The sequence below is a fragment of the Eublepharis macularius genome, chromosome 4 (genome assembly GCF_028583425.1).
Source record: "Eublepharis macularius isolate TG4126 chromosome 4, MPM_Emac_v1.0, whole genome shotgun sequence".
Lineage (NCBI taxonomy): Eukaryota > Metazoa > Chordata > Lepidosauria > Squamata > Eublepharidae > Eublepharis > Eublepharis macularius.
Genome location: NC_072793.1, coordinates 47,541,028 through 47,562,494, shown reverse-complemented (window position 1 = coordinate 47,562,494; position 21,467 = coordinate 47,541,028). Strand labels below are relative to the sequence as shown.

General features: G+C 44.2%; 1 protein-coding gene across 2 annotated transcripts in view; it reads left to right on the top strand.

The window, feature by feature from the left end:
• The window catches only part of ADGRL1 (adhesion G protein-coupled receptor L1), a 152,568-nt gene extending 131,137 nt beyond the window's left edge, over nucleotides 1–21,431 (top strand). Inside the window, exons 10-23 of one of the 2 annotated variants that reach the window (XM_054977128.1) lie at nucleotides 1,048–1,231; nucleotides 2,877–2,999; nucleotides 3,084–3,289; nucleotides 3,604–3,774; nucleotides 4,798–5,007; nucleotides 5,918–6,138; nucleotides 6,495–6,561; nucleotides 6,867–6,958; nucleotides 13,960–14,128; nucleotides 14,515–14,643; nucleotides 14,772–14,868; nucleotides 15,269–15,397; nucleotides 15,799–15,816; nucleotides 19,859–21,431. In XM_054977128.1, the coding sequence (XP_054833103.1) occupies nucleotides 1,048–1,231; nucleotides 2,877–2,999; nucleotides 3,084–3,289; nucleotides 3,604–3,774; nucleotides 4,798–5,007; nucleotides 5,918–6,138; nucleotides 6,495–6,561; nucleotides 6,867–6,958; nucleotides 13,960–14,128; nucleotides 14,515–14,643; nucleotides 14,772–14,868; nucleotides 15,269–15,397; nucleotides 15,799–15,816; nucleotides 19,859–20,637 (2,595 nt within the window). In that variant the 3' untranslated portion in view covers nucleotides 20,638–21,431. The remainder of the gene's footprint in view (nucleotides 1–1,047; nucleotides 1,232–2,876; nucleotides 3,000–3,083; nucleotides 3,290–3,603; nucleotides 3,775–4,797; nucleotides 5,008–5,917; nucleotides 6,139–6,494; nucleotides 6,562–6,866; nucleotides 6,959–13,959; nucleotides 14,129–14,514; nucleotides 14,644–14,771; nucleotides 14,869–15,268; nucleotides 15,398–15,798; nucleotides 15,817–19,858) is intronic. The other variant, XM_054977129.1, reaches the window with a different exon arrangement.
• The last annotated feature ends 36 nt before the right edge of the window (nucleotides 21,432–21,467 follow it).

The window sequence follows — 21,467 nt, the reverse complement described above, 5'->3', positions numbered from 1 at the left end:
TCCGGAAAACAGCGAAATCTTGCGAGAAGACGCTGTTATCACATCTTCTTGCGCAATAACAGTGTCTTCTCGTGCTATTTCATGCGAGATTTCGCTGTTTTCCAGAACAAGGTAAGCCATGTGGAAACGGCCCATGTGAGGCCTCTTTTACTTCAGTTCAATTTGTTAAATTGTTCCTGATCTGAAAATTGCCCAAGAGAGAATGCTTAAAAACTAGCCGTTGCTTTGATGTGCTTTTACCTGAGAGTAAATACAGACAAAATACCAACCTCACAAGACTGAAGGCTTACCCAGAGAATGTGAATGTTATCCTTTGTTAATTGTCTCCTAAGTCCTGATTCCATATACAATAGTACAATATCAGCCTGCACATAAGAGATACAGTGGAATAGCTTTGTTGCAGTCTAAACATATTGCTTTTCAAGCAAAAATACCAGAAACATGGCAGGTGCCAATTCTATAGCTAGAGAGAAGAAATCAACTAAGTTTGTTTCAATTAATTTGTTTAAAGGCAAAAGATTTGCAAACTGCAGGGTGTTTCTGTGGGTGGGAAGAGTTAGCTGAATAACAAAATCATTCAGTGGGGAAGAGCTCAAAGTGGGCTTTTTAAAGCCATGGTGGTTGTTTTTTTACCATACACTTCAGAGGGAATATGCAGCCAGGTACACAGCATGTGCCATGCACATTACCCACATCAGTGGCACATCTAGGGGAAGAATTGCATGTTCCTAGCTATTGTGTGCTTGGGAAATGCCATGCTCCCTGTAAGAGAAACACCGGAAGGAAGACACTTGAATTACGTGTAGCAAATGACTAAAACTCTTGCATTCATTGCATGAAAGCAATGTTGTTATGAAAAGACTGTTGGGGTTGTAAAGACAATATAGGAGAACTTTACAATCGCACAAAGGCACGTATGATTTACTAGTTCTGTAGGTTATAAGGGGAGGCAAGAAGGAAGGCATTCAAGGACTAATGAAAGGGGATTGAAAAGGAACAAACGGGGTAGGGGTTTCTCCATCCCCTCATAGCACCATATCATTCCAGGCTGTGGTAGAGACAGTGGACAATCTCCTGCGCCCTGAGGCACTAGAGTCATGGAAGGATATGAACGCTACAGAGCAGGTGCACACAGCCACAATGCTGCTTGACATCCTGGAGGAGGGGGCCTTCTTACTGGCTGACAATGTCAAAGAGCCAGCCCGCTTTGTTGCAGCCAAGGATAATGTGGGTAAGTCTGAGAGGCCTTGCCCTGATGTCAGAGAAATGGGGGAGGGGGGCTGCAGTCCCTGCTCAGTGCTTGCATTTAACAAGAGAGTCATATCAAAAATATGCCATAAAAAAGAGATTACCTTCCCCCCCACAAAAAAAGAGGTCCTGGAATTATACCTACTGGGGCCATTTTTCTTTGCACCACTGCATCCAAGATTCATTTACTGAATCCCTCATACATCTGTTACGAGATGAATTGTCCCAACAAATTTTCAAAATGGATTTTGCGTCCATGCAGTGAACAGCATGCTCTCTGCCTGCTGTTCAACATACTCATACCATTACTACCTCCTGACATCTGGGTCTGACTTCAAGATATCAGAGGGTGCCAAAAGCCACCAAATAGGTTCCTTTGAGACAGCAAATCCTTCTAAAAATGGTGGTATGATTGAGAAGCAAAATTGGTCCCTCTATGTAGTTGATGCTACATGGGGGGCTCCTGTCCTTGACAGAAGAGTGAAGAGATGCAGTGTGGGGTGGTGATGTGAGAGAAGGAGAGGGGATAATTGGAGTTGATACACACACCATTTCTGATGGTTGTCTTGGTCCAGCTTAGGCTTCTGCTGCAGTGTGCTGTGCTCACCTAAGGGACGTACACCCACTAGAAGTCCAGCATGCTAACAGGCTTCCTTAATATTACATATCCATATCTATTGCTGTTCAGGAAATATTGACTGGCTCCTAAACAAGAGGAAGAAATTGATGATGATGATAGTATGTCATAGAGTCTGAAATGTGGCCAGGCCTGTTGAAGATGGAGACACTCTCCCCCATATTAGGCCCTGGTTATCCGCTTGTTTACCATTAGTAAAAACTATTACCAGAATATTTCAGCAGCATTATCCAACCCCTTTTATTACATGGGAGCACCCTAACAAGACATCCCTGCTTGTCTAGAATTCTCAGCTTCTTCAGGCAATTTTTGCTGTGCAAAACAATACCCTGTATGCAGAATATTTCAATAATTGTCTTCTGCTCATATCTGCCATACAGGAAAACTCCAGAAAAAAGACCTTTCATTTCTGGTACCAATTTGAGCCAAAGCCTCTAGAAAAATAAATATTAAAGCCTACTTGTGACAGTCCTCTCCTCTTTGTCACGGCTGCTTAAATAAAGTGACCTCAGAGCAATGGAGAAATGGAGCGAGCAATAAAATGCCAAAATAACTCAGACTATTTAGCCAAAGAGTGAAAACAGCAGTTTATAAATAAGAAGAAAGAACAAATCAAGGCGAGAAGCAAGCTGGAATGCTAGATGCCTACACAGAACTGTTGCGCACTACTTCACCATAGTGACATGTAGAAAACAAAGCAGATTATCCCCAAATATAGTGTTAGCAGTCACAAAACAGAGATGGAAGCTTGATAGGCACCAAAGTACATTTTATGCAGAAGACAGAGCATATAATTAGCACAAAGAAAGAGAGCCTGAAACAGAATCACCGTATTTTGGTGTCAGCATTCCAGAGATGAGATAGCATGCAAAGAACCCCGCGCTCTTCCTGCTAGAGAACATAAATTTTCAAATGAAAAAGAAGAATAAACCCTGCTGTGCATCTTGTTGTGACTTCTGCTCATCTCACCCTTCCCTCCCTCTCTCTGCAGTGCTTGAGGTTTCTGTGCTGAACACAGAGGGGCAAGTGCCCGAGCTTATTTTTCCACATGATTATACTACGAAAAACTCCATCCAGCTGTCAGCCAACACGATCAAGCAAAACAGTCGTAATGGTGAGTTGGAAATCAGATTCAGGGGTTGGGATGAAGAAAGAAAACACGGGCACACGCCTGATCTCCTTTTGCTCCTCTCCTCAGGGGTAGTCAAAGTTGTCTTCATTCTCTACAACAATTTGGGTTTTTTTCTCTCTACTGAGAATGCCACCATCAAGCTGGGCAGTGAGGCTGGTCACCTTAGCCCCTCACTGGTCGTCAACTCACAAGTCATCGCTGCCTCCATCAACAAGGAATCTAGCCGTGTCTTCCTAATGGACCCTGTCATCTTCACCCTCTCTCACCTGGAGGTGAGGCTGGCATAACACTTGGGGCACTGTACCTACTCCCCATCTTTGCACACACCATCGTGGCACTTTGTGGTCTGTCTTTGCACATCATTCAGCAGAGAGAACTTTGCGCTAAAGATATTGTCACCAATGTTGCAGAGACGTGCACTTTTATCACATGCCAGTTGACTTCCTTCTCTCCGTAACTGAGCATCAGCATCTTCCTTATTATCATCTCCTCGAAGCCAAGGATCCCTGTACTCCCCTATACAATGATGTACCATGATGTACTCCACATTGACAACTCTTACAGGCATATTTTTATTTCCGTATAGGACAAAAACCACTTCAATGCCAACTGTTCTTTCTGGAACTACTCGGAGCGCTCCATGATGGGTTACTGGTCCACACAGGGATGCCGACTGGTGGAGACTAACAAGACCCACACCACCTGTGCATGTAGCCATCTCACCAACTTTGCTGTGCTCATGGCACACCGTGAAATTGTAAGAATGCCATTCCAGGGGCTTAGGGGAGAGGGGATGTGCCAGACTGGTAGGGGGAGGACAGTTGTTTTGTGCCACAATCCAGGCCCTGCCGAGGTCACTCTTCCATGTGGAATCTTTATATTGTTTTATATATTCTTATATAAGATCAGAGTGGGTAAGCCTAATATGAAACCTTGGGGGCTAGTTCTTTTGCATCACCAATAAAGGTTTGCTGGATCAGACAAAGACTAACCAGTTGCAGAGGTCTGTAAATTAAGCCACAAGGATATCGAGATCAACCCACAATTCAGCCCTTCTGTAGCCTCTATGGTGGTGTGACCACCATTGCTGGTGTACTAGTAGTGGCAACAGAGCTTCCACATGGCAGGTTTCCCTGCTCCATTCAGCCAGCAGAATTCCACCCCCTCACTTGGGCCATTAGGGCTTTTGCAATTTTTTAAAAATCAGCACCAGAATACATTATAACATTATGTGTAGTAGATTCTCTGAATGCCCAGCTCTATTTTTTAAAAAGTAAGTCTCTAGTCCCTTCTGTTGCAAAGCTATGCCTTTCCCTGTATATCTCTGCAAGGGAAAGAGCTAGAGACTTACTTTTAAAAAAATGAAACTGGGAATTCAGAAAATGTATAACACATGCCATTATAATATTATATTGATGTAATGATGTGCTAGTGCCAAACTTTTAAAAATAAAAAGCTCTCCTAGTTGCAGGGGGGAGGAAGTTGATTCAGGGACAGAGTCAGGCTGCCTTGTGAGTGGGAAAATCCAGATTTCAGGCTTTACTGTCACTTTTCCTAAAACTTCAGCAAAGCAGGTTTGAGAAAGATCAGAGAAAAGCCAGGGAAACCCTGGGAGGTGCACAATTGCACCACAGTGCTGTGGAGAAGCAAGGGGGGGGCTGCTTCCTAACAGCATTGATCCTGGAGCAGATAGCTTGTCTGGAAATGGTCTGTGTATAATATGGCAAGAGAGGGAAAGGAAAGCCAAACACATCTTGCCTTATTCCCCTTCTTCTTTCAGTACCAGGGCCGCATCAATGAACTGCTGCTGTCTGTCATCACGTGGGTGGGTATTGTGATTTCCTTGGTCTGTTTGGCCATTTGTATCTCCACCTTCTGCTTCCTGCGTGGGCTGCAGACTGACCGCAACACCATCCACAAGAACCTCTGCATCAATCTCTTCATCACTGAGCTGCTCTTTCTCATTGGAATTGATAAGACTCAGTATGAGGTACATGACTGTCTATCTGCAGAATAATGTAAAATCATCCTGCAGTGTTTCTCCACCCAGAGGGGGTAGAGAGACTCATTAAAGGACATGTGATAGTATAGGAGAACAAGATTGCACGAGGACACCGTGCACTTATCAAGGAAGTGCAGCAGGAAACTTTGTTTGAGGAAGCGGTATGGAAGGCTTTCTGAAGATAATCAACCCATAGAGCAGTGGTTCTTAAACAGGGTCAGGACTCTCAGAAGTGGGTGTTGATTTCCTTGCATGAGACCAGGAGATCCGTCTACAAGGAAGAGGAACAGGGAGAGCTAGAAGAGGAGGCTAGATGAGAAATCTGCTGTAGCATAGTGGTTAAGTGGTTGGGTTGCAAATCAGCTCTCTGTTAGTTCAAATCCCACTATTGCCATGAGCTCAATGTGTGGCCTTGGGTAAGCCACTCCTCTCAGCCCCAGCTCCCCAGCTGAATTGTGGGGATAATAATAACGCCGACTTTGTTCTGAGTGGGGCACTGATCTGTCTAGAAGAGTAGTATATAAGTGCAGTTGTTATTATTTTGAATCTGGGTGTGCCTCTATATAAAATAGTCATAAAATACAGCCTGTTGCTCAGAAATACCCTATATTTATAAATACGAAGCATGAATAATTTTCATGTTTTGCATGTTCAAAGAAGACAGGTCCCTTCCATAGGATCTTGCAATCTTAATTTCATCAGGGGGGAAGGCAGCAAAGAAAGGAGGGAAAGGAAGAGGGCAATATGGGATGAATATCTGCAAGACAATACAGCCTTACTCTACAGCAGGGTCATTTATCATTATTCCAAGAGGGGTTTTGCATAAATTATGAGGGGGGATTAATTTAAGAAAAAGAGGGTCATGCTGAAGGGACCTTTTTTCCTCCTCCAATTCCAGATTGCCTGCCCTATCTTTGCTGGGTTGCTGCACTACTTTTTCCTTGCAGCATTCTCTTGGATGTGCCTGGAAGGCATCCACCTTTACCTCATGCTACTTGAGGTCTTTGAGAGCGAGTACTCCCGCAAGAAGTACTACTACTTGGGCGGCTATTGCTTCCCTGCCCTTGTAGTAGGCATTGCTGCTGCCATTGACTACCGCAGCTACGGCACCGACAAAGCGTGAGTATAGAGAAGATCTGAGAGAGGGGCTGGTGAAGGATGGGTGGTCAGGACAACAAAGGAGCACTTAAGGCACAAGTGTGTTAGTGCAGAGTTATGCCTGTCCGTGGGAAGTGGAGCTAGAGATCTGACAAAGCAGGTCTGTTGAACTGAAGGAGAAAAAGATGAAGCAGGGCTCAGAATGCTATGAAGGAAGTCGCAACACAGGGACAGGGTCCAAGAATCAATAAGGAATGCATATGAGGGAATTTTAGGGAGAGAGTTCTTTCATGACTAAAGTTATGAGGGCAGTCAAGCCTTGGGGTGTCTGCTGAAAGGTCTGTGCCTCTGTCTGACACCTTGCTCTCCCTTGACAGATGCTGGCTTCGAGTTGATAACTACTTCATCTGGAGCTTTATTGGGCCTGTCTCTTTTGTTATTGTGGTGAGTCTTGTTTGGGTACGCTAGCACATGGACTCCCTCAGCAGTCTGAGAATCAGGGCCCTCAGAGTAGGACTGGTAAAAGAACCAGTGTCTTTGCTTTGGTCTTCAGACCTTTATTTTCTTCCTGGAGTGCAGAAGAGAGCCTAGAGGGGTACTTGTCCCTCCCCAGTTGCAACCCCTATGGTAGGAGTTGTCCCCTCAGAATCTCTGTCAGAGCTGGGCTCTGGGGAAGGCTACCAGCAAAGGAAGAGGGAGTTACTTTTGGTGCCTTCCCCACCTCACATCTAGCTGTGCACCTTTCCCAGATCAACTTGGTATTCCTCATGATTACTCTGCACAAGATGATCCGCAACACATCTGTCCTCAAGCCTGATTCCAGTCGACTGGACAACATCAAGTGAGTTTGGGTTTTGATTGTTTCTGCCCTTCCAGTTGGGGGTTCAGACATCTCTCTCTCCTAGCACCTCCAACACTTTCAGACACTTATGGTGCTTTCCGTAACTGGGCTCTTCTCAAGCAGTTTATTGGGAGCAAGCCCAAGAAAGACTCATAAAGCAACCAACTGTATGCTTAAAAGCATAAGCTCTTTGCCTAGATCACTATCAGTAAGTCCTGGCAATGTCTCTCTTCTGACCCACAGCTGGGAATAAAAAGCATTTGTTCTAAAGATTAGTAATCTCAGGGTTGATTCAAACATCCTTTTAGCATACGAGGATGTGAGTGGACTCATTCTACCTACACCTGGCAATATCATGAAACCGTTATTTGATCACTTCATCAAGGGCCCAGGTGACTGGTCAGTTCAGAATGAGCTGAATGTTTCCCCCCCAAGCACCACACCGCAAAAGCACATGTAAAAGCAGCTTTCATTCCTTTCATGTAAGAGAAGTTGTTCTTACTCCATTTCACCGTCTCAGATTAACAGATTTAGGCTATACATTCAGTCAGGTGCGTACAGTCATGCTAACTGAATCATCTAGCTAATGAGGTGAGAGGTGTCCCTCTTTAAGGGGAAAAGTCTTGTGCTACAAGGAGCCTGCAAATGCCAGACTGTCAACAGCCATGTGTTAATTATAGCTTCACATCTTTGGAGGGTTAGGCTACATGTTACATACTCCTCCTATCTGCCGTGAGGTCTTTTGGTCAGACAAATAGTGGGCGTTTTCTGCTTTCCAGACGCACACTGGCTCTTTTCTGCTCATTACTGGGGTTCACAAGGAGAAGCAGCTTCATTCCCCCCCCCACACACACCCCATTTTAGTGTTCTCCAGCTGCTCCATGTAGCTACTGTTGGTCAGTTATGAAATCACATTGTCTACCATAATTTGGGCAGTGAAGCCAATAGTGGCTTCATAGGGTTGTTTGAGGATGTGAAAATGGTACACCAGGGTGGGAGGCTGAAGCTGCTGCTTCCCACGCACTGTAATCATGGGCAGAAAAGGGCCAGAATGTGTCTGGGTGGCACAAAAATCCCGTCCCATGCCTAGTACAGAATCCTTGTGGCAGACGCCGAGACTTGATATTGTACAGAGACCCTTAACACTCGTCTATGTAGAGGAATCCAAAAGTAGGAGGGAACACTTTGTTAATGCTCAGTAATGGGAAAATACTTCTTAGTTTAAAGTCTACAAAGTTAAGAAAATGCAGAATTCAGCTAATCCTAACAACTCCATAAATTACCTTGGCCTTGTGCAGGGGGACCAGGCCAATTCTTAGGGTTAATGGAACACATGTTGAGGAAGGTGGACAGAAAGAGAGCACAAAATCTCCCAAGGATCTGTTTGAAGCCGTGAAAGAGTGAGCAAGTTCTAACTGAGCCAGTGGAACTTGGTTGAGGTATTGAGGCTCGTAAGCAGCAATTCTTTCTTGGAAAAAAATCCAGTCAAACACTTCTGAGTAAATACGCAGAATGGGCAAAACTAGTAATCTCAAGTAGTGCAAAGAGCATAAATACATAAGCAAGGAGTAAAGTTTTAAGAACCAGTTATTTTCTTCCGACTCTTAGTAATGTTTTCATCCTTTTCAGTGATAGCTGAATTCCTTGATGGGCAAGTGTTTGTCCTTTCCCTAAATGATTGTGACTGCTACTACTGTTTAACATTTATTGTTCAACATTACTGTTCAATTACTGTTTCTAGATTCTGAACAGAACGTAGGAGTGATATGGTTCCAAACAATATTGATGAGACAAGATAGGGGTGGTCAGGATCGACAAATAGTAATGAGGATGGGATAGGGAAAAGACTGTGGAACTACAAGGAAGGGCAAAGCAGCACAGAGCTTCACGTTTCCATTCTCAGGGTGGAGTAATAGGACTTCATTTTTTGGTCTCTGATCTCTTTCAGTATTAATCTTAATTCATTTGCAGATTCACACTTCTTTTACTTAGAAATTATTCTAACCATGTTAACTTGGAAATAAGCCTTTCAATGGGATTTATTCCAAATTAACTGTCAAGGATTGCAGCTTTGACAGAGGAGCTGTTGCTGATTAACTAAGTTATCAGTGATTTAACCATTGTTTTGCTCACAGCTCATCCCTTACATGCTAGTTTATTCTGTTTTTTTCTTAATTTACAGAGAAGTTCTGGTAAATTTCTTCATTGCTGGCATGATCTTGCAGCTCACTTCTTGCAATCCTATCTGGTTTATTATATTTTCCAGTAAAGCTATTTAGCAAACTCAGATGTCAGAAATAAATATTTCAACACTTTACTTTTTAGTTCTGATATTTTCATCTAAATTACAAATGGATAGTTCATTATTGCTTCTAATATTTATTGCCTCCCACTTGCAGAGATAATAATAGGAACTCTGTCTTTAACTATTATGTGGCAGTAGATGGATAATTGCAGTCCTATCCAATCCATGTTTATTTGGAAGAAAGTTCAGTTGATTTCAATGAAACTAATTTTTAAATAAGTATGCTTAGAACTGCATGCTTGTTAGGATCTAGCAAGATAAATAGTTTTATTGTGTATTATATATGTAGTTATTAGCTGTTGCAGAATGATTGAAATATCTTTTCCCCTAGTGAGCATATCTGTTACAATGATGTCGTATTTCCCCACCATCGAGGGCTAAGTTAGATTACTGATGAATGACTTGGTCAGAAGTTAGTTTCATGTGGGTAGCTGTATTGATCTGCAGTAGAACAGCAACATTTTAATCCAATAGCACCTTAAAAGCCAACAAGATTTTCAGGGTATAAGCTTTTGAAAGCAAAACTTCCTTCTTCAGATAATAATTTTCTTTCTGTTTCTTCTGAGAGATGAGTTGAGGTGTAAATGGCTTGCTTTCTTTTGAAAAAATCCTGGTAACCATTTGATTCCATATGGAAATGTCCAGTTCATTTCCATATGGAAATGGTTTGTAGTGGATTTTTTATTTTCAGTTGCTTAGGTATAATACCCAGTCTTCTGCACTTGGTAAGAAAGGTAGTATCAGTTTGTACTTGTAATATCAGTTTTTTTCTGTGGGGTTGATGGATTTCCATTCCATCTGGCTGAATGTGGTGCTTTCCATGAAGATAGTTTCAGGTGGTAGCTGTGTTGGTCTGCAGTAGAAAAGCAAGACTCAAACCCACCAGCATGTTAAAGATCAACAAGATTTTCAGGGTGTAAGCTTTTGAGAGTCAAAGTCCTTTCTTCAGATACCTGGTATCTGAAGAATGGACCCTTGGTATCTGAAGAAGGGAACTTTGACTGTTGAAAGTTTATACCCTGAAAATCTTGTTGGTCTTTAAGGTGTTACTAGACTCAGATCTTGTGGTCAGAACTTAGTTACCAAGATGTGCCCATGAGATTAACACAACTGCATAACATTCAACATACATGCTGGTTGTAGCTTGAGAACTTAATTAGATGGTTGGAGGTAAACCCAGGTCACCACCAAACAACTGCAAAACAATAAGAGCAGAATAGAATGTGCAATGAGAAAACAGTGGGCAAGGTGGGGGAGGGGGATTAACCCTTCTTCCAGCTGCCACTTCTTACATGCAATCCTCTCCCCTCCTCTACTTTCCTCCCAGTCAGGATTTCACATGCATGTTTGCTACAGTGCAGAGAAGAAGGGGCTAAACTAGGGATTTGCAGGGGGAAAGTGAGGAAAGCATTCAGCACAGAAATATTACCCATTGTTTCTCCACTGTAACTCATGCTCTTCTCCTATCACTTCACAAGTGTTCAGTAGTGACCCAGTTTCCCAGACCCAGATGTGTCACAAAACATCTAGTTTGTCCCTCAGATCTCAACCAGCGCAGTTCCTGGAAGCTGTACGGTTGCGTGAAATCATGGGCACCTATTGGACCATATCCGTGTCTCCCTACTGTCAAGTAATGCAATTTGCCTATATCATTTTGTGATCATGGTTTCATCTTTAAAGAATTCCTTAAGCATCTGAGCACTCCCCTGTCATATTTAACAAATGGATGTGCTCCTGAAGCTTTTTCTAAAAGTGCTGAATGTCACGAAGGCTGTCATCCCTTCCACCAATCCAATCCATCATGGTTGCATCAGTACCCTACGATTTTGTAGATTTCTCTGTTTTAAAATTTTAATTTCTTGTATCTGTCTGTTTTCCTGTCCAGCACAGGAGTGCTCGATAACTATTGTTTTTAAAGGATTGGAAATGTTATTCAAATCCCTGCAGCCATGCTATCTTTCCAATGCTTTATGTGGAAATAGGATATTGTGCCAGAGAACTGGATTGGGGTTAGCACTAACATAATGCTAAGAATTGTAAAAAGGGGGGGGGGGGCATTTCCAGGCATGAATCACTTTATGTACTTGAAGAGCTATAATTCTTTGGATTGGATCCAGTGATGCTGTCACTTAAGGATCTCGATTCTTCCTTACTTTTCCCACCCCAGGGTTGACTCCCAAGGTTGCAGAACCTGCTTGGGGTGATAGCCATAAGTGTTAGGCTACAGTGAGGAGGGGAAAGAAGGTAAATCATTTCCTCTTCTATCAGCACAGTTTTAGGGACACAATCAACATTCTCCAGGTTGGAAGGGATTTCTGAAATTGAAAACTATAGGCACCTTCTGCTGATAAATCACGGAATCCAGTGAGCGCAGCTACTGTAGCTGTTCAGAGATAGTTGCGACCGAGACGCAGGGGGGGGGGGGGGAGAAGACCTGATCCTGACTGTAGTTCGTAGTTTATAAGATCTACTAATCTAATAGCATATTAGAAAGTTTAACTTTAAATAATTGTATTATGAAGGGAATGCAATACTTGTAGATGTAGTGAGTGTTTTTAATATGTTGTTTCTTCCCTTTCCCCCTGTTCCCTTTTCCCCTTTTTTGTAGTTTTTGAGGTTAGTAATTAAAAATAAAAAATTTATATAAAAAAAAATCACGGAATCCAATCCTTTTGTTCTAAAGGACAACTCCTTGTACCTTCTCTTTGTTGTGCTGTTGGCATTTTGAAACACCAGCACATACAAAATTGTGTTGTGGCAGCTGTTCTTGGCAAGGTTTCACTGCTACAAGTGCCATAGAGTATAAGAAGTTCTGATACCATTACATTCCTTTCCTGTAGATTTAATGGATGTTATAACTGTTTGAGGGAGCAAACCTGTACATGTTGCTTAAAGAGAGCCTTCACATTCAGAGGCAGCAAAACTCTGGATACTAATGCCAGGAAGCAACATCAGGGGAAGGCCTTGACCTCTGCACCCTCTTACTGGCCCTCCAGTGGTTGGCCATTGTGTGAGACAGAATGCTGGACTAGATGGACCGTTGGGCCGAACCGGCAGGGCTCTTCTTAAATCCCAAACTGTCAATGAGATTTAGGCAACTTTCTTAAGGGTTTCAAGCTTTAATTGGTAGATAATTTTCCATTTTATGTCTATACTGTTGGAATTTTATTTGTTTTATGTTATTTTGAGTGCCTAGTTTTTTTTTTAAAAAAGCAGTGAATAAATCTAAAAATAAAAACAATACAGTTGAGGTAGAGAGCAACGACAAAAGGAACGACCTTCTTGTAACCTTCTCCTCTCCAGAGATATATGTGGACAAGGCAATGCAGTCTCACAACACAGGCATTTGGTTCTACATTTGGTGTAGAACAGGCCATTCCATGCACTATCAGCATCGCTCTGCCTGCTTAAAAACTGCCATTAGGAAGCAGCCCCAGGACATTTTCTTGTGTGGTTCACGAGGGCCTCTGTGGTATAAGCTGCAGGAGGAAGTGTGCACCTCACCTGAGGCTGCATTTCAACACAGATTGAGAGCATGCTCTGTAGGTGCCGGAAGTGCTCACTGTGAGATCCTCTGTGCCAGAAGAGATCACTTGCATTGAGAAGACAGGTGAATGGAGCTTGAGCAGTGAGCCTGCTGTGGATTCACACTTACTCTTTTCAGACAGACACATGAACTTCCAAACTGAGTGGAGCCCAGGATCAACCAGTTCTTCCTGTTTCCAGGAGAAGCTCTTTGTACAGAGCTGACTGGCTGGTCATGAAACGACACCTCCCTCCTGCTGCTTCTCCAGACGATTGTGCAGGAATGCTAACTGGGTGGTCCTTGTGGCAATCACAAAGCTCCTTCTCGCTCCCATCACCATGAGCAATGCTTCAAATTTAAAAACAAAAACAAACAAAAAAGAGTGATTTAGTTTTAAACATTCTGAATTTAAAAGGGCAAACATTTTGGGTAAACATCTGGGGAGAAATGGTTTTAAAAAGCCAAAGCCTGTCCAAAACCATGTGGTAGGGGCAGGGCCAGCAATCAGCACATGGTGAAGTAGGGCAGCTGCCAGGGCCCATGGCTTTTGGTGGGCCCCACTGCTGCCGACTCCCTACGCATGCATCTCCTCTGATGCCTGCACTCACACCCTTCCACTTCCTGCTTCCGGCTTGTGAGCGCTTTGTGAGCGCTCTGCTCCCAGCCGCATGTGCTAATACTCCTGGAGGAAGTCTTGTGGGTGGTGCACAAAGCACGAGCATTCCTGCTGGCCATGGCAGTGGTAATTCTATCTGTGCCTACCACACAGTATCACTGGGGAAACGGTGTGCAGGCAGTGTGGGCAACTGTGACTGGAGGTGGTACAAAAGCTTGTGAGTGAGCAAAGGAAGAAGGCACAGGCAGGTGGAGACATACAAGTAGGGAGGCAAGAAGGGGAGCCTGGTAGTGGGTATGGGGGACTCTGATCACTCTCTCTCCAGGGCCCCCAAAACCTGGACCTGACCCTGGCAAGGGTGAAAATCCATGCAGGCATTTAAACCAGATGAGGAGAAGCAGAGCACCTTCATTAGCAAAAGGCCTACATGCCCTTCTGGAGGGAAATATCTTTGTCTTCAGCATAACAGCAAGGAGCTGTAATATTAGTTTACTCCTGTGAGGATCTGCCATTTTGCATGTTCACCCTGAACATACCCGTGTCTCCCTCTACAGGTCTTGGGCACTTGGAGCCATCACTCTCCTTTTCCTCCTGGGCCTCACCTGGGCATTTGGCCTCCTCTTCATCAACAAGGAGTCTATTGTCATGGCTTATCTCTTCACCACCTTCAATGCTTTCCAGGGCATGTTCATCTTTGTATTCCATTGTGCACTGCAAAAAAAGGTGGGTAGCCCTGAGTCGGAACTGAAAGACATCCGAAAGGCTATGACTTGTTGAGAAGAACTATGGGAACTGGTATTGCGAGATATTGTGACATGGGTGTCAGGTGCTCAGTGCAGGGAGTAGAATCACAGAGCACTGGGGATTATTGGGCCTTTTGGAGACTGGGATCACTGGACAGGACTGTAGTGACTGAGATCATAGCGGCTTCCAAGCAGAACTCACTGATTGCAGAGGATGTTTGGTCCTAATTGAAAGGTGTCACACAGAGATTGAGCCTGAGAGGACAGGTACCTGCAGAACAAGAACGAAGTACAGCACATAGCTAAGTCAATGTACATCTCTTCTCCCCTCTCCTCCCTTGAATCTCCTCCCTACAACTCCACCAGGTTCACCGGGAATTTAGCAAATGTCTGCGACATGCATCTTGCTGCTTACGGAGCCCACCAGGGGCCACTCTAGGCTCCCTCAAGACCTCAGCCATCCGCAGCAACAACCGTTACTACACTGGAACGCAGGTACAGTTGGGCAGCGGGGTTGGGATTACTGAACCAAATGCCTTGGAGCCAATTTGGAGGATGAGGGATTTATCAAAGAATGAAAGGAAAGAGATATACCAGAACCTAGAATGGGGGTGTCTTTTCAGAGCCGGATTCGGAGGATGTGGAATGATACTGTAAGAAAACAAACAGAGTCCAGCTTCATGGCAGGTGATCTCAACAGCACTCCTACCCTTAACCGAGGTGAGCAGTCTCTCTTGTCTTATCATTCTCAATAACAGTTGTCTCAAACCAAGGCAAGAAGGTGTTGCTGCGCACCCACATGAAATGAGAAAGTAAACAGAGCTCCTCACATACCTTGAGAACCCCCTTATTTTAGCAGTTACCAATCCCCTTGTGTTGCTAGCTGATGGAAGAGATCTCTACCCAGTACTTACAACTCTATATCAAATTCTAATAAGTCTCCTTCTCAGCAAGGAGAACTCTGAATTGGTGACTTCCAATCTAGTTTTGCCACATAATGTTGACTTTTTTCAGGAACCAGGGTTTTCATTCTCCTCCTTCCCGCAATTCTTACAAACTGCAGATTTGAAGAGAGTTGTAACTGTGATGCTAACACACTCACCTGTACTATCTCTTACAGGCACAATGGGGAACCACCTGCTGACCAACCCCGTGCTGCAGACACGGGGCGGGACCAGTCCCTACAACACACTCATTGCTGAGACCGTGGGCTTCAACCCTGCCTCCCCCCCTGTGTTCAACTCCCCAGGTAAGACTGCCACCACCCACTACAGATCTCCTTTCCTTGGATATTCTGCAAGCCTCGGATGCTTCAGGTTGGATTAGAGCTGTGTGTACAAGCACACACACTTAAAGAATCCTACATTATTGAAAGAGTGGGAAGAGGGACCTATAAAGCTGAAGGACTGCCTGCAGTTTGTCCTTTTAAATCTAATATTAGTAATGGCCTCTCAGATGGCAATATCCTTAAGCTTGGGGCACTGTGAGAAAGAGGCCAAGCAAACTAGCGGTGGGAACAGGTCTGGTTTCACAGATTCCTCAAGAAGGATCTCAGCCATGTCTTATATTGCATTATTGACCTTGGCCACCTGGATAACTCTCTCTCTCTCTCTTTTTTCTCTCTTCCTGTCCAACTGGTGCTGCCTGCAGGGAGCTTCCGAGAGTCCAGTACGTCCCTCCTTTCCAGTTCCATTTCGCAGTAATGTTTCCTTCATTGCTAGTTTGACTGGCAGGCTGGGGGTGGGCGCAGCACAGGTGTAAGCAAATAGCTGGTGTGTTCAGCTGCACCTTCCAGAAGCAGGAAGCATTATAAGGAGGACTGCGGTGCTGGATTTAGAGGGAATGCCTGGTTTCTCAAGTTCCTATTTCTCTCTAGGTGGTGGGGCATCATGGTTCATGCAGTTCTGATTGTTGACACTAGATGGAGATAAAAGCATCAGCAGAGCTCAAAGTTACAAAATGATGCCCATCTTTCCCATTCTTACATGCTGTATTAAAGTACAGGGCCTTGTTATCCTAACTTTGGCTCCTGTCACAACAGCAGAGTTGCCGGATCCCCTTACCTTCCCAATGGGAAGGGGAGGACCTGACAGTGATCTTTTTTCTTATTTTTGTGTGCACGCAAAGCATGCATGCGCGCTCCTGACATCAACGTGATGACATCACTTCTAGAAGTGATATCATCACATCAGCTGCAGGAGCACTCCTGAGCTCTGTATGCGGCCGATTCTTTGAGAACTGGCCTGTTTGGGGCCAAAATCAGCCCCAAACATAGCATGGGACTCTCCTGCGGCTGGCGCAATGATATCACTTCCAGAAGGGATTCTTCCATCCCTTGATATGTCTCTTACTGGGTGGAGGCAGTTAGCTCTGTAGCCTTTTGTCAGATCTCCTCTATCGACCAAACAGATTATTGCCTGTTCCATAATGCATGTGGCTGTGTGTGGCTAAACTAGATATGCCCATATGGCTTTTCTCCTCTCTCATTACCCCAAAAGTTATGTCATAATTGCACCTGTGTTTGTACAGCACTCTACCTAGATGTCTCCCAACAAACTATTTAATACATGCACTTCCTTCTCAAACTAAGCAAGTGCATGAATTCTTATAATACATACCTAACTCATGCAATAGAATCCTGCACTCATTTGTTTTCTCTTTATTTATAAAAATATTTTTATCCTGCCTTTCATGCTCTAGAGGGCAACAAATGGTGGCTTTCAGCTCTCACTCTCTCTCTCTCTCTCTCTCGCTCACACACACACACACACACACACACACAAAACACAGCACAAAGAGAAGTGAACTGGTACTGAATAGAAAATGTATGAAATTTAACAGGACTTGACCAAAGCATTTCAACACTACGGCTGCAATCCTAAGAATGCCTCCCGAGGAGTAAGCACAGCTGAATAAAATAGTACTTACTTCTGAGTTTCTGCTAAGGATTATTCCCTATGTCTCCTTCAAGGGCAATAACTATATGTCCTGCTACTTCTAGAAATCTGAGAACCAATACAATTACCATGTACATTGAAGTCTTCTGTTGCTTATTTTGGTATTCTGTGGGAGAATGCAGAGTGAGGTGACTTACTCAACTACCTGGCCTTGAGCTGAAAAGGAGGAAGATAAGAAGAACCCACTGCTTTTGCGCATAATGCTGCGTCAACTTCCTGGCCAGCCGTTGTAGCTTCCAGGAAAACATTTGACCTTGCTTACTCTGGGAGTGATTGTTTTTCCCTGGTAAGCAAAAGTAGATGCCTCCATGATTAAACACAATGTTGATGTTGTCTTCTCTAGCTACTGAAGGGAACTAGAGATACCACAAATTTCACACTGAAGATGTTCAGCAGTTGAACTTAGCATGTGCAAATGAGATAATCACATATGAACCAATTACCTGGCAGTGAACGAATTACATTGGCAGTGAACAACTTGAATGTCTGCCAAACAAATTTGCATTGTTTTTTTCATAACTTGTGCATGTGCAAAGTGCTGCTGATCCAAGCAGCTTGTCAGTCATTAAATAAAGAATACTTAGATAAACGTGGAAGTGTACGCTTTTTAAAAAACACAGCATTTAATGACTGATTTATATAATGTGGGACAAATTTAAGTACCCATGACTGTATCCACATAGTAAGCCACTGTTTTTCCTTTGGTTTTTGCCTGCTGTGCCATCTGAAAGCTTTTGAAGATCTTTTTTAAAAAATGAATCTACCATTCTAATGATATCCCAGATTTCATTTTTTTAAAAAAAAGTTTTAAGGGAAAGATGTAGGTAGTATATTTCCCCTTATAACTCTGCAATGGAAAGGGCTAGAGACTTACTTTTAAGAAATGAATCAGGGTCTAAAGTGTTCATGGACATACCAGAGTGCCAGATCACAATAATGCGGAAACATTTAGTTAGTTAGTTAGTTAGTTAGTTAGTTAGTTAGTTAGTTAGTTAGTTAGTTAGTTAGTTAGTTAGTTAGTTAGTTAGTTAGTTAGTTAGTTAGTTAGTTACCTGTCCTCCCTGCAAGCGGACTCAGGGGGGTTTACAACAGTAAGTAAAAATACAAGGAATAAAACAGTAAAATCAAAGATCTCAAATGGACATAAGTTTCAGTAAATCAGTAGATATAAATTCCAACATCCCAAGATGGCCCCCTTCACTCTTCCCTGCCCACCAAACACAAGAAGTCTTTAAAAAGCGGGGAGGTACAAGTTGGTATCATTCTACAACGTCACATGCATGGGTGCAGATGACTATATAGCCCCCTCACTAGTGGGAGACCGGTAGGAAGGCTTATTTGATTAATCTAATCAGGGGTTATTTTGTAGAAAAAGAGCTGGAGGACCTCATTAGCATAACTCATTAGCATATGCCATGCCCCTTGCCATCACTGGAAGTGTGTCATTGGCATAACTGATTTGCTAATGCATATGCCACACCCCCTGAAATCACCTGTCCTGGCTGTTTTGGACCCAATCCTGGCCATTCAGAGCCAAAATAGCACCCAAAATGGCAAAAAGGGGGCTGAAAAGGGGCCCAAATGGTCAGGATCGGGCCGCTGCTGAGTGGGAGATCCAGGCCAAAATGGGCGCAAAATGGCAGAGAGACAGGGGGACAGGGCCACCTGTCATGTGACCTCTTCGCAAACTGCTGGAACTGCATTCCTGCGCGTTCCCCCTCAAAATGAACCCTGAATCTAATACAGGCTTCAGCCATATGCCTGGCGGAACATCTCTGTCTTGCAGGCCCACCAAAAGGATACAAGATCTTGGTGGGCCCGCATATCCTCCAACAGAGAGTTCCACCAGGTTGGGGCCAGGACCAAAAAACGCTATTTGTTTGTTTTTAAAAAACAACACTTCAAAAGCTTTCGAAGGACAAAGCAGGGAAAATGGCAGCCACGACTGCAGAAAAAGCTGATTGTATTCCTTCCTAACAGTGCAGTGAAACAGCATGTCAAACAGCCACGAACAGTTCAATGAACAGTTGAACAGATCATCAAAAATGGGCACTTTGTTTAAGTCTCGTGAACAGAATATCAACCAAACCAGTGGGTGTTTGAGCATCCCTACCAGGAACAAGGTTAAGGTAGTGCGTAGAGCAGTGTACCTCCTTCTGCTTCTCAGTGCAGGGCGAGAATACACCGCCCAGATGCTTGATCCTCTTCTTCACTTTCTGCTGGAAATGGATCCTGGTGGAGAAGGCTTTGCTCTCTTCCACAGGTTTCCAGAACAAGCAAAGAAGAATTCCAAAATATGTAGCAACTGAAGTTTGTGAATAAGAGAACACCTTGGTGAAATAATGAAATGTACAGCACCAAGCCAACACCTACGGAAATACCTATGGAAATGGCTTTTCCATTAAATTTCATACATTCTCAATCTGACTCATTTCCCTCTGCTTTTTCAACCATTTTGGGTGCTGCCTTCCTTTCTTATTTATGAGAACCAGTTATCTGGGTGTAATAATCCCATGCGTTCTTATCTACATCAATACTTTTACTTGACTTGTCAAGTTCTCATATAACTACACATGAATGTCTTAAATGCTTCTCGCATTTCTTTTTTTCTTGCACATGCTGCACTTGAGCAGATCTTCTGGCCATTTGTATCTCAGTTTCCAAGTGACTGCCTCCACTCCCTGATCTCAGCACTAGTTCACTGCCTCCTGTCCTCCCTCCCACTAATATCCATCTCTGTGCCCCCCTCACAGAGCACCCCCTGAACAACAGCCGAGACGCCTGTGGCATGGACACCCTCCCGCTCAATGGCAACTTCAATAACAGCTACTCCCTCCGCAGTGGTGACTTCCCAGCTGATGGCACTAAGATGGCTGATTGCCGACGCAACCTGAGTGATGCTGCAGCCTTTGAAAAAATGATCATTTCTGAGCTGGTTCATAACAACTTAAGGGGAGGAGGAAGTGGTGTGGTCAAGGGAGGTGGGGTTTCGACAGAGCCCTCCAACCCCCCTGGGCCACCTCCCCCTCCCAATGTAGCAGCAGGGGGAGGGGGTACCAACAGTGAGGATGACGCCATTGTGCCTGATGCCCCTTCTTTGACCCATGAGGAGAACATGGAAATTGAACTCATGTACAAGGCCTTAGAGGAGCCGCTCTTGCTTCAGAGGGCACAGTCCATCCTCTACCAGAGCGACTTGGAGGAGTCGGAGAGCTGCACAGCTGACCTGACAGAAGGGGGAGATGGCCAAGCTCCTTCACCCAACAGGGACTCTTTATACACCAGTATGACCAACCTGAGGGACTCCCCATATCCGGACAGCAGCCCTGAGGCGGTTGGGGAAGTGCTCCCTCACGCCCAAGCCATCAATGAAATCTACTACACCAACCGGCCAGCCTTGGTGCCACGCAACCAGCTACAGGCCTACTACCAAGTCCGGAGACCCAGCAATGATGGCTACTTGGTCCCAGGAAGTTTAGATAGCCCAGCAGTGGAGGGAGATGGCCAAATGCAGCTGGTGACCAGCCTCTGAGGGGTCAAAAAGGGACTGAGGGACCATACCCCCTGAACCCCAATACGGTATCCTTGCCGTGACCTGAACATTTTCATTTTTTCCTGGAGGAAAGAGTGGGGAAGAAGAGAATGGAGCAGGACTAGGGAATGAATGGAGGAGAGACATGGAAGAAAGAGCTGAGTGTGGTAGAATGTTTTTCCAAGGGAGGGCAGCCATTTTGTCCTGCTTTCCTTCCAGCCAATTAATTTTCCAGACAGGAAGTGGCACATTACTTAGTGGGTTATGTCAGGCAAATGCAATGCAGGAAAGAGGGCAGCATGCAGACAAAGGGTTCAGACTAGTTTTAACAATTACTCCTAGAGAAAGGGGTGGAGGGGGGAATATTAAATTGAAAGAAGAAGAAAAATAAATATGGGTTTGGGGATTTTGCTTTGTTTTAGAGTTGCTTTTTTTTGGATACCACAAAAATCAAAGCCATGAGGGTGTGACATGCTGAGAATGGGGTACCTGGGGAAGTGCCCTGCCCTGCCTCCTGGCACAGCACCCGTTCTCCACCCTCCCATTCCCACGACTTTGTTGCAACAGAGGCCTGTTTTTCAGTACAAGGGACAAATGGCGGCCTTATGGCACTTGGCCTAGTTGGGGTATAGATGCAATTATTGCCAAAAAATATTTAGAGGGAAATAAGGGGGGGAATGTGCAGGAGAAGAAGAAGGAGTTGTTCAGATGACGCTCAGCCCAGAAGTTGCTTTTCAGTATTTGTTGACTGTCACAGTTTATCAGTAGGACTTTGCCTTTGGTTCTTTCTTTCAGACTGGTAGGATGGCAGGAAAATTTTCCTTTGTTTG